The sequence below is a fragment of the Acartia tonsa genome, chromosome 9, assembly GCF_053477335.1.
Source record: "Acartia tonsa isolate MP-2025a chromosome 9, ASM5347733v1, whole genome shotgun sequence".
NCBI lineage: Eukaryota > Metazoa > Arthropoda > Copepoda > Calanoida > Acartiidae > Acartia > Acartia tonsa.
The window spans coordinates 46,099,725-46,122,297 of record NC_137268.1 but is presented as its reverse complement, the minus strand read 5'-3'; the positions used below and the strand labels follow the sequence as shown (position 1 = coordinate 46,122,297).

Sequence of the window (22,573 nt, the reverse complement as noted above, 5' to 3'; positions counted from 1 at the left end):
TTGGCAATAAATTTCTAAATGTAAGACTTGGTTATACTGTGAAAACGGGGGTTTAATTTTTTTTTTTTTTTTTCAAGCTTTTCCCATAATTTTATCCATTGAATATTTGTTAATGTTTTTCTTATTTTTAGATTTTGACGATAACAATTTTTCAAGGAAGACAAAATGAAGAAATAACAATTATCAGAAAAGTTAAAGAAACAATGTTATAAAAAAAACTAGTGATCTTTCTATAGTTATTAGTTATTAGAATAACACAAAAAAGTGATAACAAATCAACAAAATGAAAGTTCGGTTATCAGCAAATATGGAGACGAGAATTTTGACGGTTTTTCTGCTTCTTATCAACGGTAAGTAATAAAAAACTAATAATGCAAAGGTACAGAAATATTAGAGTTATTAGGTAGCTTCGCTACTAAAAAGCATTTTTTTGACCATAATAATCCTTAAAATGTACATACATGATACCAACCACAAAGCAAATACTTCTTTTATCCCCCCTCCCCCCCAACATTTTTTATAGGATTTTAAAACCTTCATAACTTTGATTACATTATACGTGACATCATCATATGTAGAATAGCGTAGCTGCGCTATTTTATTCTTTTGCCGTCAGTTTAGAACGATAAAACTTTGATTTTTGAAAATTTTATCCAATAGAAAATGTTCTTTGAAAACCCAATATCTTCTTAAATAAGGCAGTACCCTTTTTTGTCCATAGGTTTTCCATTACAGTGAAGCTTTTTATAGGTCCAGGGAAAGTTTTTAACTATTTTTTTTGTGGGGAATGTAACCTATCAAAACAATGACCCCCTCTTAATTTTTTCATTTCAAACTTAAATGAAAAGGGAGGATCGACTTCTCCCCCCCCCCCCCCACCTTGAATGCCCCTTGAGTCTTCTAGGGGAGTAGCCGCTAGTTTGAGAAAATAAAATTGAAAAATTTTTAACCAACCAACATTTGAATCGGTGCTTTTGATCATAATTTACCTTGTTATAAGCACATAAAGAACTTTAAACTCTCTCTAAATTCCAAAATACAAATACACACACACATACACACATACACACACGCACACATGGTTTATGAATGGATAAAAAGGTGACTTTTTTTTTCAAAGCCATCTTCCTTCTATTCAAGTGAAAATTGCTCGAGAACAAGTTTTTTTATGCTTGAAAATTACTGAAAAATCATTCTTAAGAGTATTTTTTTCCTTGATAAAAAGCTAAATTGGGATGGGTATAAAGGGAATAGAAAGGGGAAATCGTTATTTTAGCCCGCTTTATGTTTCACCTTATTAGAGAAAATGAAAATCTTATGTAAGATCCAAGTAATAATATATCCATTTTCATACACTTACTATGAAAATCTAGTACTCGCACCTTTTAATCTGTAAGGGGAAAAGGTCAAGCCTAAACTTACGATCATCTTTAACAATTATAAACCTGTCTATCTATCTATCTATCTGTCTAAACCTTTATATGTCTATCTATCTATCTTTCTGTCTGTATGTCTATCTATCTGTCTGTTTGTTCATCTTTCTGTCTGTCTTTTTATCTATCTGTTTAACTGTTCATCTATCTGTCTGTCTATCCATATGTCTGTTTATTTATCTATATGTCTTTCTATCCATCTTTCTGTCTATAAATCTATCTGTCTGATTATCCATCTATCGGTCTGTCTGTCTGTCTATCCATCTATCGGTCTGTCTGTCTGTCTATTCATCTAGATGTCTGTCTGTCTGTCTATCCATCTAGATGTATGTCAGTGTCTATCTATCTGTCTGTTTGTTCATCTTTCTGTCTGTCTGTTTATCTATCTATCTGTTTAACTATCCATCTATCTGTCTGTCTATTCATCTAGATGTCTGTCTACCAATCTATATGTCTGTCTATCCAACTGTCTGTTTATCCACCTATCTGTCTATCTATCTATCTATCTGTCTGACTATCCATCTATCTGTGTGTCTGTCTGTTTGTCTATTCATCTAGATATCTGTCAGTGTCTATCCATCTATATGTCTGTCTATACATCTATATGTCTTTCTATCCATATGTCTGTCTGTCTATCTATCTATCTGTCTGTATATCTAACTATCTGTCTGACTATCCATCTATCTGTCTGTCTGTCTATTCATCTAGATGTCTGTCAGTGTCCATCCATCTAGATGTCTGTCTATACATCTATATGATCTATATGTTATTCTATCCATATGTCTGTCTGTCTATTAATCTATATGTTTATTTTTATATCTGTCTCTCTACCCATGAATATTTGTCTATTTTTCTAGTACTTTTAGCCAAAACAAGTCTTTGCCTATCCATCTATCTATTCAGTCAGCTGTTTGTTAATCAATCTATTAGGGTTGGGCCGAATATCCGGTCATTTTCAATATCCGGCCCGATACCGGATATTAAAACTATCCAGTTACATGATATCCGCCTGATTTTTGACGCCGGATATCCGGTTATCCGGCCGGATATCAGGTAAATTGCCGGATATCGAACGTTGGCCAGATATCCGGCCGGAACCGGATATCCGGCATTATAAATCAGCTGGATATCCGGTATCCGGCCAAAAAAGTATCCGGCCCAACCCTACTATCTATCTGATTTGTCTAACTAGCTTTCTATCTATATCTGTGTAATCTATTTAATTTCATCTAAGCTTTAATAACAAGTAATAATTATCTTTCTATTTATCTATTCATCTAACTATCCATTTGAATGTATTATAATAAGGTATAAGTAAGTCCAGACTATAAATAAAAATACCATCAGATTTTATCTTAAATCTTAAATAGTTTCAAACCTTTAAAAAGGGTTTTTAAAGGAGCAATTTATATTTTTAAATAATATTTTTGAAGTATAAAACCCCCAGAAATGTTTCAAAGCTTTTCAGGAGTTCCCCATAAAAAATAGCATTGTTGTAACCTTTTTTCTATCAAAGTATGATATTGTACACTAATATGCTCCTTTTGAAAATGGATTTTAGTGTTTTAAACTCCCCACCTTTTGATTTACAGATACGAAGAAAAAGTCTATGAAAGAATTTTTATAGTCGCGTGTTTGTGCTTTATCTAATGTTAATTTATACTTTTAAATTTATTCGAAGCTTTCTTGAAAATCATATCTAATTACCCTTTAGGATGTTCAATAATGATCAGATAATTAACATATCATAATTTACGAATATTTACGTCGACCTTATAAATAACATAAAGCGTTAGAATCTTTTATATTTTATTTCACGATTGACTTAAAATGACACTATGACTACAAAATTATGTTAATCTAATAACGGCACAAAGTTTATCCTTAACCGTTATATAGATCTAAAATAACGTGCAGCTTGTACTTTCTTTATATAAACGATAAATACATAATAAAATTAGCCCCTATTGTGATAAGGCATTGAAAAAAAAAGTTCGCTAATGCTAATCTACATTTTGACAAAACTGGGTGTTCCCTAAATGTCGCTTAAAATTGAATTATAGTCAGGTAATTGTAAGTGGGATTTGCTACTTAAGTAGGTAAGCAATTGCCATGTTTTCTAAAAGAGGATTGCTACCCATGGATCTTAAGACATGTGTTTTTTTAGCCAACGAATTAGGGAACGGACTCAATAAACGTTATTGATTCAATTTAATCTTAAGTCACATCTCTCACTAACTGCTCTTCATGTTATAAAATCTAGCTCAGAAAATTTAATATATAAAATCATAATAGCCCACACAGAAACATAATCTAGGAAAAATTAACTGTTTTCAAGGCACACCTTATAGAAGGTACAAAAAAATTGTTATCTTTTAAGTTTAAGAATCAACAATAGAAAATACTAGAAGAAATGGCCTGATAAAATCCATGTAATCTTTCTTCAGCACTTTTTTTTTTTGATAGAATGAGCATTTGTGTTTTTATAAACATACATATAATAGAATAGAAACATAATAGAAATATGTACATTTTTCATTTTCTTAACCGCGGAAAGCACAATCATATCATACCTTACTCTATGTAATTAAATAGCGGTTACAACCCTAAAAGCCTCTAGTGGCAATTAGAGGAACGGGGGTGGGGGGCTGCATTTTTTTTAGGTAAAAACGATCCCTGTAAAGGTGAACTATATCGACTTGGCGGCTAGCGAGATCATTCGTTACAGACATACAGAAAACTAAGGATTAGAGAATAATATAAATATGTAATTAATATTTATAATAGAAAAGTATCATAATCCGTATTAGTTATCAACATTGAAAGGAATATAGCACTCGTACAAAAATTATTCTGCCCCCAAAATTAGGAAATGACAGCTTCTTTAAAATATTTTATTGTTTTCATTATTTAACAAGCAGTAAATTTTACAGTGGCTTTTTCTTTAAGGTGATTTGAACAAACCTTCCTTAAAATAGATAAAAAAAAACCTGGCCATGACCTATATAAATCTACACTGCAAAGTAGAAATAAATGGTCGAGTGGTTAGTTTTATTATAGACAAAAAAGATGGTTAAAATTAATCATAGAGTAGCCACTCTAAATCTTGCTTACATTAATAATATCTTTAATCCACGTATAATACAAATGAACACAAATAATTATTAAATATAAAATCTGGATATAGATTATAGAACTAGTTAATATAAAAGGACAGCCAAAATATTTCAAAACGACCTATAATTATTAATTAAAATATTTTTTTGTGGACTCCATTCCATCGAGTTATCCATTTCAGGGAAGATCCACATAGGTCCTGGGTTGGATTTAGACTATTCAACTTTTAGATAAATATACTTGTAGATGGTTTAAGGCTATTTTTCTGCCCTTCACTTGCTCTTAATGCTAGGGAAGCAGCCGCTAGTTATTCTAACAGAGTATTACAACAAAACTTTCCTTTCTAGTACATTGAAAAGCACATCGGCTATTTTAGATATTTTAAGTTACACATAGACAGACATGCAACCTATAAAAGGCACAAAATGTCTTTTGATATGCATGTCGTTTATGTGTTTTTCTATCTGTCTAACTGATATGTCGTTTTTTTTTCTCGAAGCAAGGCTGCTCTGAAATTAAGTTTTTCCGATCATTCTTTCCACCAATAATGTAGAATTATTTCAATATGAAATAACCAATAAAGCTAGCTTTCTCCATTTAGTTAATCACAAGTTATTCATTTATGAAATATTAAAATGAAGAATTGTAATATTATACCCAGATTTGTTAAACCCGAGGGGTCGGAGACTTAGGCTACCAAAACAGGTATTAATTTCATGATTTTTATTTTACTATTCGAGGAAAATTGTCTGAATGCGATCTGTTATACATCATTTTTCAGTATTGCTGAGAACCGGTTTTAATCCATCGGATATTAATCAGATTCGAAGCCATAATGGAAATATTGTTACAGGTGTAAAGCATGATTAATTGATCCTTCTACAATTTTAAGATATTTCACTTACCATTTGTGGATGTTGTCATCCTTGTTTTTGAATATTGGTATGCCTTGCGTAGTAATTAAGATAAATACCTGTTTGGATAAAAGTCGGGGAGGGGGCTCATTAACCTCCCCTACCCCTTACTTCTCCCCCCTAGCCCCCATAAAGAACCCATAACCTAAGATATCAAAAGAGCAGGGTATGTTTGAATAAGGTTGAAAAAAAACTTAGAATGCCAAATATACTAAATCAACCAAAAGTTCTATAAACACGATCTTTCATTCTTTGACTTAAAATTTTGGGCAGTTTTTTTCATGTTCATTGATTGTTTGGTTCAATGTGTCCACATTTTTCAGCCATTAATTTATTTTAAAGACGGGATAATTGGGTTCATCATCATTGGTTATGTAAATTGTTTAAACGTCCATTGTTAAATTGTAGAATTAGATTTCTTGTTAGAACTCAATATCGATAATATGACACAAAGACCACTCTTATAAAAAGCCACATTGGTCGAAAAAACGGTACTACGTCAAACACTAGATACGTCAAACAGTAGATGCGACAAATGCTAGACAGACAAACAGTAGATACGTCAAACGCTAGACAGACAAACAATAGATGCGTCAAACACTAGACTACGACAAACAGTAGAATTTTCAAATTCGCGACGAACAGTAGAATTTTTAAAGTGCGACAAACACTAGAAGCGACATACGCTAGAATTTAAACTTTAAAAAAATATTCATAAGTTTTTTTGTTAATTAATACTAAATTTATACCTATTACTATCATTGGAGGGATCTAAAGGGATAAGATAATGGCTTAAAAATCTATGTACATCACATATAGCGTAAAATTAGTGGTTGAAACGTTTGAACACTTTGAACTTCTTAAACCAACCAATCAAAATTCATTAAAGTACCAAAAGTTGGTTAGCCAACGAGTAAGAAAACTTTCTTCTAAAACTTTCGACCCACTCCTCCTAACCCCATTTTTTATTTTAGTATTTTTTTAAAAATAATTTTTTTGGGGTGGGGGGTATAATTATTTTCTAGGGACAAAATATTTTGGGATGGTGGTAGTACCCTCCCCCAAAATAGGTTTAAACCTTCCCGGGACCTATGATAAGCTACCCTGTTAAGGAGAACCCGGTCGGTTCAGCAGTTAGCGAGATCCTTTGGTATAGACAAACAACCATCCATTTACTTTATTATAAGGATTCATTCTAGCGTTTGTCGTATCTATTGTTTGTCCTTTTTGGAAAAAATCTAGCGTTTGTCATATTCTAGTGTTTGTCGCATTCTAGCGTTTGTCGTATCTAGCGTATGTCGTGTCTAGGGTTTGTCTGTCTACTGTTTGTCTGTCTAGCGTTTGTCGCATCTACTGTTTGACGTATCTAGGGTTTGACGTAGTACCGAAAAAACGTCAATTAAATCTGCCTAGTTTAACAGGAACTATTTGTCAACCTGTTAGTATGCATCCCCTGATCCGGAAAGAAATAGTTAGAAATTAGATATCTTGAATCATAGTATTTTTCAACATTCTAATTCTACTTCAGCCTTTTTATGAAAGGAGACATTTTAGCATTTAGCGGGGAGGAAGGGAACAGTGGATCGAATATTTGAATCAATTTCTCCCTTTCCTTGACCTAAGAGTTTGATTGGGAGCTTTTTAGATTTTTGATTGGTTGGTTCAAACAATCCGTATACAAACTTAATAATCTACTAAGTAACTACTTAATCTCTAAAAGAGTGTAATTTTGCTTATTATCAGATCAATTTATAAACCATTGTCTTTTAAATCCTGGTCAGGAAGGATCATAAAACCCTCCAAAAACTACTCTGTGCAAAGTTCTGCCATTCTAAGGTTAAAATTAATATGGCGATTATTGAAAACAAGGACAATAATGTATATGCAGCGCAGCAACATCAAACAATTGATGGGAAATTCCCCAATGTTTTCAGGCTCATAGTTTTGGGCGCCTTTAACATGATCTTAAAGAACCTGAGTGAATTGCGTGTCTGTACAAGCAAAAGACAAAATTATACACAAAAAGCTTCCCAGTATATCATTAGGAGTTTCCAACATTAATATTAATAAAAATATATCTTTATTTTTATTAAAATGGGTTAACAATTTAAGACATAAAATGTTTATGTCATATCTTAGTTCTTAGGTGACATATTATTATTTTATTTACATAGGTATTTTAGATACTGGTTTTAGGCTATTTTTTTATTTAAGACTTGCATTGATAACAGAATCCTCTGATGCTATTGGCGGAACCATTAATATATTAATAACATATAAATTACATTAGTAATATGCATATATCATCTCCGAAAGTAAAAAGACATGTATAAGGCTTTAAATATAGTAGAACAGAGAAAATAATGATCTTATAGATAGTTAGTGGCATTTTTTTTGTACATATATCCCATAGCCCTGAATGTTTAATAGGGCTTGATAGACTCGTCCTATATATTTTAAATCTGTAAATTTAGTAAAAATATAGATTTGGAAAATGAAATACTGATTCCTTGGAAAATAAGACACAATGCTATATTCAAATTTGTCAGCTTCTTATATCAAAAATAAGTCTCTGCTCCAAATTTTCCCCTGAACCTTCAACTATCTGTCTTTATTTCCCCTTGCTTTATAAAAGTTTTTTGATTGATTTACCTATGTTATGATATGATAAGATTTATTCACGGATGGATGTTTATCTTTATTTTCAATAGCGAAGCTACTATGTAACTAACTATGTCTGTACGTCCATAATACGAGGAATATAATTTACTCTGATGCTATTAAGATAGAGGCATATTTCTTATAAAGATTTACTTGAACAAAAATCATCTATTCAATCTCTTTCTGTTTCTTAGTTGTTATAAGAGATACATGTTAGTATGTTAAATGGAAATCTACTTTATAACTTCTCTTCTTATGGATGTTGTCATCCTTATATAATATCTTATAATATATTATCAAATTATTAATGAAAATTATTACTATGTATATGATATCTATTTAACTAATGGAAAAAGATCTTAGTAAACAAGGATGATAATATTCTCTGCTACTTTGCTTTAAAGATATAAAAAATAGAAGAGAATTCATACACAAAAAAATAGATAGATAGATATAGAGTGAGAGAAAAAAAGCATTAGAGAGAGAAAGAGATGGGGAGAGGTGAGAGGAAGAAAGAGAGAAATAACTTTAACAATTCAAAAAATTTAAAATTAGAATTTAGAAAGGAAAACCTGAATAACATAGTTCCAGAGTATAAGAAATGCTACGCTCATAAAAAGGTAAAAATCATAATATACAGAAATATACATTATGCTTAATTTGCAAATGTCTTTTTTTCTTGATTGATAAAGATGTATTTTTATTACATAAAGCTTTTAGTTAATTTGTATATCAAAACTTCCCTTCCCTCTATTATTACCTGTAAAGCTACTATTCTTTTTGGCTGCGCTTCTTACGGACATTGTCTTGATTGTTGACATTTTTACTTTATTTTTGTTACTTTGTTTTTAAACAAAGGCTATGCCCCTATCATCTAGGGGCTCTGAATTGTTAGAGGGTAAGAGGCAAGAAAAATAGCCTACACCATCTCAAGGCTTTAATATAAAGTAAAATAGCCTAAAACCATCCCGGGACCTACGTAAAGCTTCCATAAAAAAGTCATTCAGTTCTGTAGTTTTAAAATCTAAAGCTTCAGACAATATACTACTTTATATAATACTAGCAGCTTCGCCCCTAGCATCTAGGGGCTACGCCCCAAGAGGTAATTAATGAAAAAAAATTAAGTACTTGGTGAGAAGCCCCCACTCCACCACTAATTTTAAATAATAGAAAAAAAAGAAAGAAAAAAAATTGGGAGGGGATTTTTCCATTTTTAGGGGGGTTGGGGGTGTCCCATCCCCCAAGTAAATAGCTTAAAACCCCCACAGGACCAATAGGAATATACTCTGAAGAGTAGAATCCGATCGGTTCAGTGGTTACCGAGATCTTAAGGGACAGACGGACAGACAGCCATCGTTCTACTTTGTATTATAGATATAATGAGATTTTTGTAATCGAAAAAGAGAAACTTCCTGGTAGAAAATGTTAAGAAACTACAAAGCATAACTTTTTTTATCAAAGAAACTTTACAACCGTTTTATTTGTCAATTATTTTTTACTCCCCTGAATTTAACAATTGTTGTTAGCGACAAATTCTTCTTTCGGCAAATACAGAGGAAGGGTTATTATTCTCTAGCATAAAAAACAAGGATAGCTTTGTTCATAAGTAACACAGCAACAAGGTAAAAAATATAAAGGGCACTAGGGCAAATCCTTGTTATATAGTCACACTAAAAACTTATAAATTTTCAATTTTCAATTTTTTTTTGCCGCTAATATGAATCAAAAGACATCTAATAATAAACCAGTATTTTGACAAGAAGAATTGTGATTGGTCAATTTTAGCGGCAATTTTATTAATGGGCAATCACTTGTACTAGCTGTCAAGAAATATTTTGCAGAGATTTTTTGCAAACTTATTGCCAGCCATTTTCTTTGTAGATAACAATTATAGAATAATGATGTACACTAACTTACAGAATAAGTAATTTATTTAACAATAACAATTAGATTTGATATTTATTTGAAAAGTGAAGAAGCAAAAAAAAACATAATGATTTATTTAATGTGTAGTCCATAACGAGAATAATTAACTTTCCATCGTATTTATAAAACAAGGATGACAACATCCATAAAAGCGAAGCACTGAAACGGTAGGACAAACGGACATGAACACTTATATAGTGTAAGAACTGAATAATCAAAATATAAATATATAAGAGTCGCAGCAAAATTGTAAGTAAATTTGTTGAAAACTGCTTTATACAGGATAATGTTTATGGACATACTTACATATTTAGGACTTGATTTTAGAATTGCTTCGCTTATAACATTATACTTTGTTGTCCTAGGAATCAATATACCAAAAATCAGATCAATCGGATGATTCGATCACATAAAAATTTGTTGTTAAAAAAGTAAGAAAATCAACATGTTTAAAATGGACGTACGGACATTTTGGTAATGATTATAGAATTGATACGCTTTCTAAATCGTACCTAACTACTACAGGAATCACCATGCAAAATTTGAAATCGATAGGACAATTCTTACATGCCTAAATTAACGAAAAAAGCTATCCGTTACGGACGGACGTACGGACAGACCGACCCTAATTATAGAAAAGCTTCGCTTTTAAAAAGAGTAATTTCAGCTGCCTAACTTTTTAAAGGCAAAACTTAGTGTCAAAACACCTTCCTTATAGTTCTGTAGATGGTAAATACACATCTTATTTACTTTAAAGTTCCAAGTTAGGATAGGTTAATGGACAATAAATCGATTTACCTCCTCAAAAATGATGAGTAAAATCAACCCTTCTGTAGAATAAAAATAATAAAAGCACCTAAAGTTTTTTGGATAACGTTGTTATAAAACTTTGGGTACCAGTGTGATTCAAGTCCAATGTCGTAGCTGACACATTGTCGATATGACAATATTCAAATTACATTAATTTGTTTTTATTAAAATCTTTTTATTATCTTATTATCTTCTATAATACAAAGCATAATGATGTCTGTCCGTCGTCTGTCTGTCCGTCTGTCCGTCGTCTGTCTGTCCGTCTGTCCGTCTCTTAAGATCTCGGTAACCACTGAACCGATCGAATTCTACTCTTCAGGGAATCCTGTGGTGGTTTTAGGCTATTTTCTTGGGGGGTTTGACACCCCCAACCCCCCCAAAAACAAAAAAAATCCCCCCCAATTTTTTGGCTGAAGATTTCCTTGGTCCTTTCGGATTTTGGCAAAATTTTTTCTTTTTTTATCACCTCTTGGGGTAAAGCCCCAAGAGGCTAGGGGAGAAGCCGCTAGTATATAACTATAGTAGTACGTTTTTTTTTTATATCAAGCTAAACATCTCAGTAACTGCTGGTCTGAACGAGTTGTACTCTTCAGAGAAGCTTAGCTGTGTCTTAATGTGATTTTATGCTATTTTCCTGAGCTCTCTCCTAGGGGCTAGGGCTGGGGTTAATCTGACGTATTAAAACAATAAAAAGCCTAAAACCTAAAAGTTTTGTATAAAATAGTAAAATGTTTGTGTATGCACCCTTTACTTTACTGTGTGTGTACGTGTGACGTGATTTGTATAAAATGGTAAAATGTTTGTGTATGCACCCTTTACTTTACTGTGTGTGTACGTGTGACGTGATTTGTATAAAATAGTAAAATGTTTGTGTATTCACCCTTTACTTTACTGTGTGTGTACGTGTGACGTGATTTGTATAAAATAGTAAAATGTTTGTGTATTCACCCTTTACTTTTCTGTGTGTGTACGTGTGACGTGTTTTCTAATGACCATTTTAGACACAGAGGGCGGACTAAACCAACCCTAAAAACAAACGAAAAAAGCTAAATAGCGGAATTTATGGGTTATGATTAACCTAAAAAATGCTAAAATATATTTGAAAAATAATTTCAAAGTTTTTTTTAACGATTATTCACATCAATATAATGAGTATGACCAATATTAAGCTTTACTACTTGCAACTTCTACTACCCATTTACAGATTTTTATTGTAATTTTTGATGTTTATAGAAAAACAGACATAAAGTTTAAGAGAGTTGTTGTCAAATTTGCTGTTTTTAGACAACACCAAAAGTTTTTTTGTTCCCTAATTCATAGGCACATAATATTCATGCGCGCGTTGCTTTACCAATGGGCTTCACCTCAGGGAGGGAGGGGACATTGGACTTATTTGCAACCAAAAGTTTGAATCTAAAAGGGGTAATTTTTACTTAACCTTATTAGGCATGTAAATAGTTTTATCGTTAATTGTCTTATCCCTTTCGATCTCTGTCTTTTGGTGTACGCAAAAGCTACTCAAAGTTATCGTAACAGAACAACTTATTCACGTAAAAATTAGGTCTAAATAACAACAAGTTTAAAATATAATTCTTAAAGATATATAGAATTGCATGCTTCTTTTTCTAGTTTGAGCCTAACTGCTTGAGAAATCATCAAGTTTGAAATTGATAGGACAATTTAAACAGGCCTAAAACGTTCAGAGATATTCGTTCGGACGGACGTACAGACGGGCCAGCCATAACCGTAGAAAAGTTTGACTTTTGAACAATCCTTTCTATTATTATAAACACATATTTTTGTATGTTTATACAATACTACTCTAATTTATTATATATGATAATTCAATGATACTGTAGTTTTTAAATGCGACATTTTAAATGACCTAGATATTTAATTTGCCTATATGTTTAATTAAAATACTATTCACTTGTAATTATTTTTTATATTAGAATAATAGAAATTAAATCCACCGTTTTGCAAAAACGTCAGTCGTTTCACAGCACGTTATGATATGCGTAGCCCATGTTTTGTTGGTGTAGCGTATTATAGCTTCGCTTCTGTTAATTTTATACGTCAGTATGTCAATTTCTGTTTGTAATTATCTCTATTTTTTTCTCTGTTTCTCTGTCTGTCTCTCAGTCTGTCTCTCTTTGTCTGTCTTTCTGTCTATCTACCTGTCTGTCTGTCTGTCTCTCTCTCTCTCTCTTTCTCTACAATTCTTTCTACTTCTTTTTTTCTCTACTTCTTCTTTCTTCTTTAATCTCTCTCGCTCACCTCATCTTTTTCTCTTTCTTTCTTTTTCTATTTTTTATCGCTTTAATATCTCTCTTACATGATTTCAACTTTTAACATTTTTTGAATAATGTGATATGTTCATTAAAGAATAGTACTGCTGTTTTAAAACCCATTTTCATACCAATTTCTACCCTCTTTGATGTAGTGTTTTTACCTAAATGTTAAACTTCAGTCGATAGCAAAAATTGGGGGGTCAGAGTCACGGCCAACAGCTCCACAAAGCTATAATGATAAAATTGTTCTTACTGCTACTAAGTCAGGCATCTCACTTATATATAAATGCTTATACCAATCAACAAATTGCAATGAACAGAGAAAGGTCTGACAATAAAAGGGTAGGTTGTCTGTAGAAAATTATTATATGCCCGTATCTTTCACCAAAATTAAATTCATATTTCTTTTTGTGTTTGTTTTGCGACATGGAATAAACACCTTAATTTTAAAGGCATATAACCAACATACTTGCGCTGTATGAAAGATTATTAAGTACTTTTCAGGGAAGCGTAGCTTCTACAGGAATAATTTGTCTGTACATCAAATAAATATAGTCTTTGATATGATTTCTATTCTTTTCTATTGTTTTCTACTATTAGTTTTCACGACAACAGTTGTCTGCTACCAAAGCCAATATTTTGCACATTGATTATTTGTTTGATTTTATTGAGTGGACTTATGGGGTATAAATTTATCGTCTATTGTCTTATATTTATATCCCTGGTAAAAGTCAAAAAATACCAACTAGGAGGGGCAAAAAGAATATACATAGGAATCTAAAATTTTAGATAAATTGATCCTTTTTTATTCATTTTTATATAGATACATAATTGATTGGAGGAAGATTTATTTATTTTGACATAACCTATCCATGTATCCGTGATCTATTAAATAATGATCTATCTTTCTAAGCAATAATGGCCATTCTTCTTCTTTTGCTTACAAAATGGGAGTTTATGCAAAATTGCTAAATTTTACAAAAAATGCAGGAATAAAATGGACTAAAACTTTTCGAGGACCTTACTAAAAATGCCCTGATTTTCAGATCTCAATTATATCAGTTGTTAGTGAGATCTTAACGGACAAACAAACAAAAATCTGAATCCCTTATACAATAGAATAATTTTTGCTACATTACAAGACACATAAAATCCTTTTACAAATATTCAAAGGAGTGGCTTTTGGACAAATATTACCCTGTCTTTCTCTCCCCCTTCGGCTATACTATCTCTTTTTTTTGTATTTTAACAAGGACATTTATATGCTTTATAAGCGCAAACAGTAATTGAATATAAGTTACAGAAATATTTTGTTGTTCACTTATAGAACAATGAAATTCATTTTTTGTTGGTCCTTTGCAACTGCAGATCCCGTCCTATAAGAAAGGGAAAAATTCTAAAAAATTTTTCTCGTATTCATTCGAATCCGGTGGATAGGAACCGGTTCTCATCCATACGAAAAAACTATGTCTAGCATCGTATTATATCAAACTTTCTACGAATATAGAAATGTACAATCATTTTTAGCCGGTGCCTTCGGCACCTCGGGGCTAAAAAAAACTAGTTTTAATCTCATAATTGTACTTTCTATATCCGCGGAAAGCCGTTTATAATACGATGCGAGAAATAACTATTAAAAACCTAATCTATTCTAAAGTGTCAATATGATGACCAACACATAGCATAACATTTTTTTATACAGGTGGTGATCGAAAAAGACTATGTTTATTTTTATTTAAATCAATAGTGCCAAGAATTGGTTCTAATCACCCTGCAGGTGACAAAAGTAACAGGGACCAAAGACAAATATCCTGAAAAGTAAGAGGTATTAAAATTACAATTGGCCAAGATTTTTTCTAATATAAATTCCTATATTTACTAATTGTATCAATGGATAAAGAATTCATGGATATTTTGAGAGTTTCTGACATAACCAAATAAAATGTTTTTTATAGCTGGCTAATATAACAAGACCTCCTTATAACTTTGCCCCATCCCCTCTCCTAACAATTTATGAACGTTTCAAACAATATCCGACTATATTAGCAACCTAAAGTGACGAAAAAATAAGTATTCCACGTATTCTATATCCATTATCTATTTTTGAATCAGTACTTTTTCGACTTTCTTTTAAATGCTGCTATTATCATATCATCATAAGATTTCAGTCATAACAGCATTACTAGAAATGCGTTATCGACTTTATTGTTAAGTTTTACAGCTATTTTTTGTAATTAATGTCAATTATTTTTTGTTTAGAATACATTTCTTACACAAAAAGGCTGCAAGCTGTTATATTGGAAACTCGAAATAAATTTAAATATTTTAAATTGCAACTATTACTCACTCAGTTTGTTCGTCTGTCTGTCAATTTTTCTAACAGTTTGACGTATTTTAAATTCTGTCAAGCTATTTATTTTGTATTGATGTTGTAGCTACTCTTTAACTAAATTTGTATCTTTATTTTGAAATAAAACCTTTTTTGAATGCTTTTTAAAGCGAGTAAATCAGTATTATATGAAAAATGACTTAATTTTTCTATTTTTCTTTAGGTAAGTTATAAACAGCCTGCAGGGTTTTAGGTTCAGGAAGTTAATTCAGCACCAATAGTAATGGAAAAAAAAACTCCCGCTTCCCCTATTTTGTTCATTATTTTTAAACAGCGTTTTAGGCACCCATGGTGTTTATAGGGAAGCTTCTTATAAATCTTAGGATGGTTTTTGACTATTTATAGGAAAGGAAAATAATCTTCTTAAGCTTTAGATGCTTTGAGTGAAGCAACCAGCAATCACACAAAGCAATATCTATTTTACATGACTAGAAGACATTAACATAGAAAATAAGTACATAACTGTGCGAATAAATAGGGAAGGGGACAAGTATTTGGAGAAAAAATAACAGTAGGGGTCAGACAGAGATTTTAATACAAACTGTTTATATAGTAAAAGGTTTATTCTAATGAAGGTATTATCAAAATTATTGTTATAGATCTTTATCGGAAATTTAAAATCTAAACATATTAACGTTAATTTTTTTTATTTTTTTTGTTACATCACTCTTTTTGGCCAAAATTGTCTTATTTGCAGATATTTTATCCTTCGGCAAGTTAATAAGAAATTATATTATGCATAATGGCTTTACAACAAAGAGAACAAATGTAATATAAAGGAATAACTTTTGTCCCATATAAAACAACAACTAAAGATAATTATATCACAAGTAGCGCAGTAATAATAAAATAACAATTAATTAGTTGAAATGTAAATCAGTAAAGTTATGCAGAATGATTTATCTAGAGCTAGTTATCTCTCCCATAACCTCTTATAATCGTCGTAATACATATATGAAGCTTCCCTGAAAAGTTCAACCAATTCGAAGATCTTTAACACATGATTCCTTGTAGCGACGCTGCAGGGGAAATCTGGCTTTCTCCGCTGCTATTAAAGTTAGATGGCTGAATTTCCTTAATTAACACCTTATCTATAATTTTTTGCCACATCTGGCCAATACACTGAAGTGTAGATTGTTCGCATCTACTCTATAGCACACATTGTCTGTCCGTCCGCTTTTGCTATTTTGAGATTAGCTAATTGAACCTAGAAATAGTGTCTAACTTTTTAGGGGTTTCCTTTCCCACCTCCCCTCTCATCCTTCGATTTTTGTTACGTCACAAAGATAAAAAGTTAGACACTATTTTGAGTTTAGCTAATGATGAATGTTGACATCCTTGTTCTGAATAGAAAAGGAATAGCTGTGCAAAATAATTTTGCTTATGAAATATAAATGAGAAGTGTGCATGAAAGCAAGAGTATTCAAACGATGCTGCGAAAAAAAGTCCTTAGAATTAGAATAACGTTCCACAGTAGATATAGGTTATTAGAAGTATTGCATATGCTGGACATATAATTTAATTGGACGCTGTGCCATTAGCTTGCTTTTTAAGGGAAATTGAAGGGGGGGGGGGGGAACTAACCTAGGAATTTTTAACGATATAAAGAAGAAAACTTCCTGTGACCATGGGTACATGGCGTTCCTGCAACTGGCAGAAATACATCTGGATGTATTTTTGTCAAAATGTAAAAACCTCTGCCAAAAATACAGTCATACTTGAAGTAACCGCCATAAATACATCTAACACAGGCATTTATACATCCAAAATTGTCAATTTTACATCTATTTCTTGCCAATTTTACATCTAAACTTTTTTTTATGTCATAAATACATCCTATACATTTTAATTAATAATAAACAATAGTGAACTGTATAGTAGACATTTATTATCAATACAAGATATCAATACAATACAGCAGGGCCAGGAAAATGCAGCAACCCATTTCTAAAAATATGATCTTCCTCTCTTGGGACTCTACAAAAATAAAGAATTTAAAAAGATAGTTAGATATTTCTTTAATTCAAGGATTAGATTTTACGTAAGTATTATCAATAATTCTTACACTTTTGCATTGATAACTATAATTGTAACCATAATGCAAGGAATGTACATACTATTTGTTGCACATATATTTTAATATGCTAATAAACATTTACCTTAATATCAGACATTATAATAAACTAAAGAAAACTATCATAATCCTAAGTATATATACATTTACAATTTCACCGCCAATAAAGTTTAATATATGCGTAAAATATTGTACAAATTATTGATGTTATGTGGTAAATAGCTCGACATTTTCTTACAAAAATGTTTATTTCCATGTAATCCTATTATATAAAGTAGTAAACGTTTTTGTCTGTCCCGAAGGATCTCGCTAACCGCTGAACCGATATTGTTCTCCTTTACAGTGAAGCTTCTTATAGGTCCTGGGAAGGTTTTAAACTTTTTTTTGTACCATAGGGGCGTAGCCGCTAGTCTATAATACAAAGTAGAACGATGTCTGTCAATTCGTCTGTCCGTCTGTCTGTCCGTCTGAAGCTTAAGATCTCAGTAACCACTGAACCGATTGGGCTCTACTCTTCAGGGAATATACCTACTGGTCCTGTGATGGTTTTAAGCTATTTTCTTGGGGGGTGGGACACCCCCAACCCCCCAAAAAAATGAAAAATACCCCCCCCCCAAAAAAAAAAAAATTTTTTTTTTACTTTTTCTTATAAAATCTAAAATACGAAAAATTAGGTTGATCAAACCTCTTGGGGCAAAGCCCCTAGAGGCTAGGGGCGAAGCCGCTAGTTTTTAATATTATAAAACTATAACCAGCCCGGCCCCATCCCCCTTGTAAAATCTATTGGATGTTTTGTTTATCTATTTTGGTTTTGCAATAAAATATTACTTTAATTAAGAAAATTTAAGGAAGCTTTTATTAAATGATGTACCTTTTTCGCAGTAAATAACAGAGCCAATTAGTAAATTTGATTTTAACTATCGTGTTTTTTATTCCATGTAACTTTGCATTTCAGTTTGTCCTAATATTTAATTGTCCTATAGTTACTTGAATTAGAGTTGTCCCCTCTTGATTTTCAAAGATCTAATCAGTGTGTTTTCAGTGCTCGATATGCACTTTATGGGAAAGCATTCTATACATCACTTTTCCTATCCATCTGTTTTCCTTTCCTTTCCTTGCTTTTTAAAAGCGAAGCTTTTCTATAATTAGGGTCGGTCCGTCCGTACGTCCGTCCGTCCGTACGTCCGTCCGTCCGTCACGGATAGCTTTTTTCGTTAATTTAGACATGTTAGAATTGTCCTATCGATTTCAAATTTTGCATGGTGATTCCTTTAGTAGTTAGGTACGATTTAGAAAGCGTAGCAACTCTATAATCATTACCAAAATGTCCGTACGTCCATTTTAAACATGTTGATTTTTTTACTTTTTTTAAATAGCTTTTTTCGTTAATTTAGGCAAGTTAGAATTGTCCTATCGATTTCAAATTTTGCATGGTGATTCCTGTAATAGTTAGGTACGAGATAGAAAGCGTAGCAACTCTATAATCATTACCAAAATGTCCGTACGTCCATTTTAAACATGTTAATTTTTTTAACATTTTTAACAACAAATTTGTATGTGACCTAATTATCCGATTGGTCTGATTTTTGGTATACTGATTCCTGGGACAACAAAGTACAATATTATAAGCGAAGCAACTCTATAATCAAGTCCTAAAAATGTAAGTATGTCCATAATCATTATCCTGTATCAAGCAGTTTTTCAACAAGTTTACTTACAATTTTGCTTTGACTCTTATACATTCGCATTCTGATTATTCAGTTCTGACATTATACAAGTGTTAATGTCCGTTTGTCCTACCGTTTGAGAGCTTCGCTTTTATGGATGTTGTCATCCTTGTTATTTAATATTTCTTGTTGAAGTGAAGCTAATGTTTAATTAGAAAATCTTAAGAATCTGTTATTTTTACTTTCTTGATATTTTGCTAAATGATTTTATTTATCTGTGCTTCGCTTCTTCGATGTTGACATCCTTGTTTATTACAATACATGATTTAACATTATGCTTAAATATTTTCTTTGTTTTTTAAAGATTAAATGTCTCCCTCTCTCACTTCCCTTTTCCTATGTATTTTTTTTTAACTTTGATACCTTTATTTAAAAACATAACTATAATTTTGCCTCTCTTTCTTTAAAATATTACTAGCGGCTTCGCCCCTCTAGGCTTTGCCCCAAGAGGTGATCAAAAAAAAATTAAGGTGAAATTCGTAAAAGGACCAAGGAAATCTCCTGCAAAAAAAAAAAAAAAAAAAACCAAGGAAATCTTCTGCAAAAAAAAAAAAAAAAAAAAAAAGATTGGGTGGGAGGATTTTTTTGTTTTGGGGGGGTTGGGGTTGTCCCACCCCCCCAAGAAAATATCTTAAAACCACCACAGGACCAGTAGGTATAATCCCTGAAGAGTAGAGCCCATTCGGTTCAGCGGTTACCGAGATCTTAAGCTTCAAACGGACAGACAGACGGACAGACGGACAGACAGACAGACAGACATCGTTCTACTTTGTATTATAGATAGGATCCAATATTTTTTATTTTAAATTATCGCCCTGAAATGTACAGGATGTATTTATGACATATAAAAAAGTTTAGATGTGAAATTGGCAAGGAATAGATGTATAATTGACAATTTTGGATGTTTAAATGCCTGTGTTAGATGTATATTTGTCAGCATGCCTACGATATATAGCAAATTACTGTCGAATTTACATCCAGACAAACAATTTTGACAAAAATACATCCACTGTATTTCTGCCAGTTGCAGGAACGGCAACGTCCCGTGACCATGTGAAGCCTTCCTAAAATTATGAACTTCTAGTGTAACATCCACATGTTCTTTGCTAAGGCTATATAGCTCCGATTTTTATAGTTGTATTGCAAAAACCAAACACAAAGCAAGTAAAGTAAAAAGTTTTAATCAAGAAGAAAAATAAACTAACAACAAAATAAGAAAAAGAATAGTAAATTAGACCCCTTTTACTTATTCATAAAACATTGTAGGAAATTCTTACTTAAAGTGTTATAAGCAAAGTTACTCTATGATTCAGATATTGGCGAGGATTGCTAGACACCCAAATTTGTGCAAGATTTTTTCTATGGAATTGATTTATTATTACTTGGAATAAAGTGAAACTTGTAGCTGGATAAAATAACGACTCCTCCACATCCATCTCCCCCCTCCTACTGAATGAATGAACTGACCAATAAATGATGTCCATATTAGGAACCTAAATTGGCGCTGTTATAATATCCACGTATATTCGATATTCAATCCCAAATACCCCTAAAATTATAAAATATAGCTCCTATAAAATTTTTTACAATGCCAACAGCTAAAATAGCCAAACATTAAGAAAAACAATAATTTACAATCATTTTATTAAATGCTGGTTCTGTAAAGGTTTTAAAGTCATATAACAGTAGGCTTTCCTTCATTAAAATATAAACTAAACTGGCACTCTATTGTAACATGCTATCCTTAGAAAACGCTTATTTTATTGGTAGCTAGGATAAGTATAGCCATAACAAACGCAGCGTATTTGTCCTTTTTCCTCTTTTTATTTTCTATAGCTTCTTTTAACACGGCTGTTCGCTATTGAAAGATACATGTAAGGATCTTATTTTTTTTTTATATTGCAAATCAATAATATGTAAGCTATGATCTTTTTTTACCTAAAAAGTCGACTTAAAATGTCAATGAAATTTGAAAAGGATTTGTCAGCTTCATATGTAACCAACACAAACCGTTGTAATTGTATGTAGACATACAAGATTAAAGACAGACAAACCAAACAATCGACTGACCGACCAACACATTGACCTATAGATAAGCTACGCCCCAAAAATACTACAGTTCGTTAATGGTCATAAAGTTTTGGCATCTTATGTTTCATTGGGCTTAAAAACAGCAATGAAAATAAATCATTTTTTTCTGTTTGGTTTTAAAGCCAAAATATATGTTTATTTCTTTTCGCTTTTTTATCAGGGAATACAGGTATAGTATATTGATAATTATAACCAATTTTTTCGGCTTATTAACTTGCCCTTTTCTGTTTTTATTTCGATGATATGTTAATTAAGGCTACTTTATTTTCTATAAGAATATTTTTTCCCGTTTATAATGGTCTAAACTGTTAACATAAATATTATAATAACAAACGGTTTAATATGAAATATTAAACCCGCATATGTTTTTGCAACAATTTGTATTGCTTACTTTGGGCTTTTAGTTTTATAAATTATTATTAAAATAGAAGAAGTCCAACAATGTAAAGAATAAGTTGTTGTGTGTCTAAAGATTAAGATCTCATTAACTACTTTTCTGATTAAGTTAGCCTTTTTAGAGAAGCTTCAATAAGTTCCTAGGATGGTTTTAAGCTATTTAATATTGAGTTGGAATTCTTTATGTGGTTTCAGGATATTTCTGCCCGTTCTATACCTCTTTGAATAGAGATGCCTCTAAAAACAAACATTGCATTATTAAGATTACTGAATACCCTATCCGTTCCCATGTAGCTTAGTGAATATACAGAAAAAAAGGCAATAAATATGATTTATATATTTCAATACCAATCAAATATGTTAATGTTCCTTTTCAGGGATATAGGAATACTTTATTCAAGCTACACATTAAGCTATAAAATTGGAAAGAATTTTAATGCATATAATAGATTTGAAATCTGCATAAAATTTTAAGGATTTTTTATAAAATTCGTTTTTTATATAATTCATTATTTAAAAGCGCAAATCCAATTTAAGTTTATAAATTATGACCAATAGGATAGGTGGATTGGAAACTACCTGCGCTCTAATTGGTTGAATGATGTACGTCACTTAAGCTTCTCCAATCAGGGCGCAGATAGTTTTCAATCCACCAATCACAGATGTCAAAATTATTTAACTTAATTTGTATTTGCGCTTATAGATAAAGAATTATACAAAAAACGAATTTTATAAAAATTCCTT

General features: G+C 31.6%; 1 protein-coding gene across 1 annotated transcript in view; it reads left to right on the top strand.

Moving 5' to 3' along the window:
- The window catches only part of LOC145329059 (cell adhesion molecule Dscam2-like), a 219,139-nt gene that overhangs the window by 4,695 nt on the left and 191,871 nt on the right, over window positions 1-22,573 (top strand). The window contains exon 2 of the mRNA XM_080173079.1: window positions 132-350. Within this exon, the coding sequence (XP_080029205.1) occupies window positions 284-350 (67 nt within the window). The 5' untranslated portion in view covers window positions 132-283. The remainder of the gene's footprint in view (window positions 1-131; window positions 351-22,573) is intronic.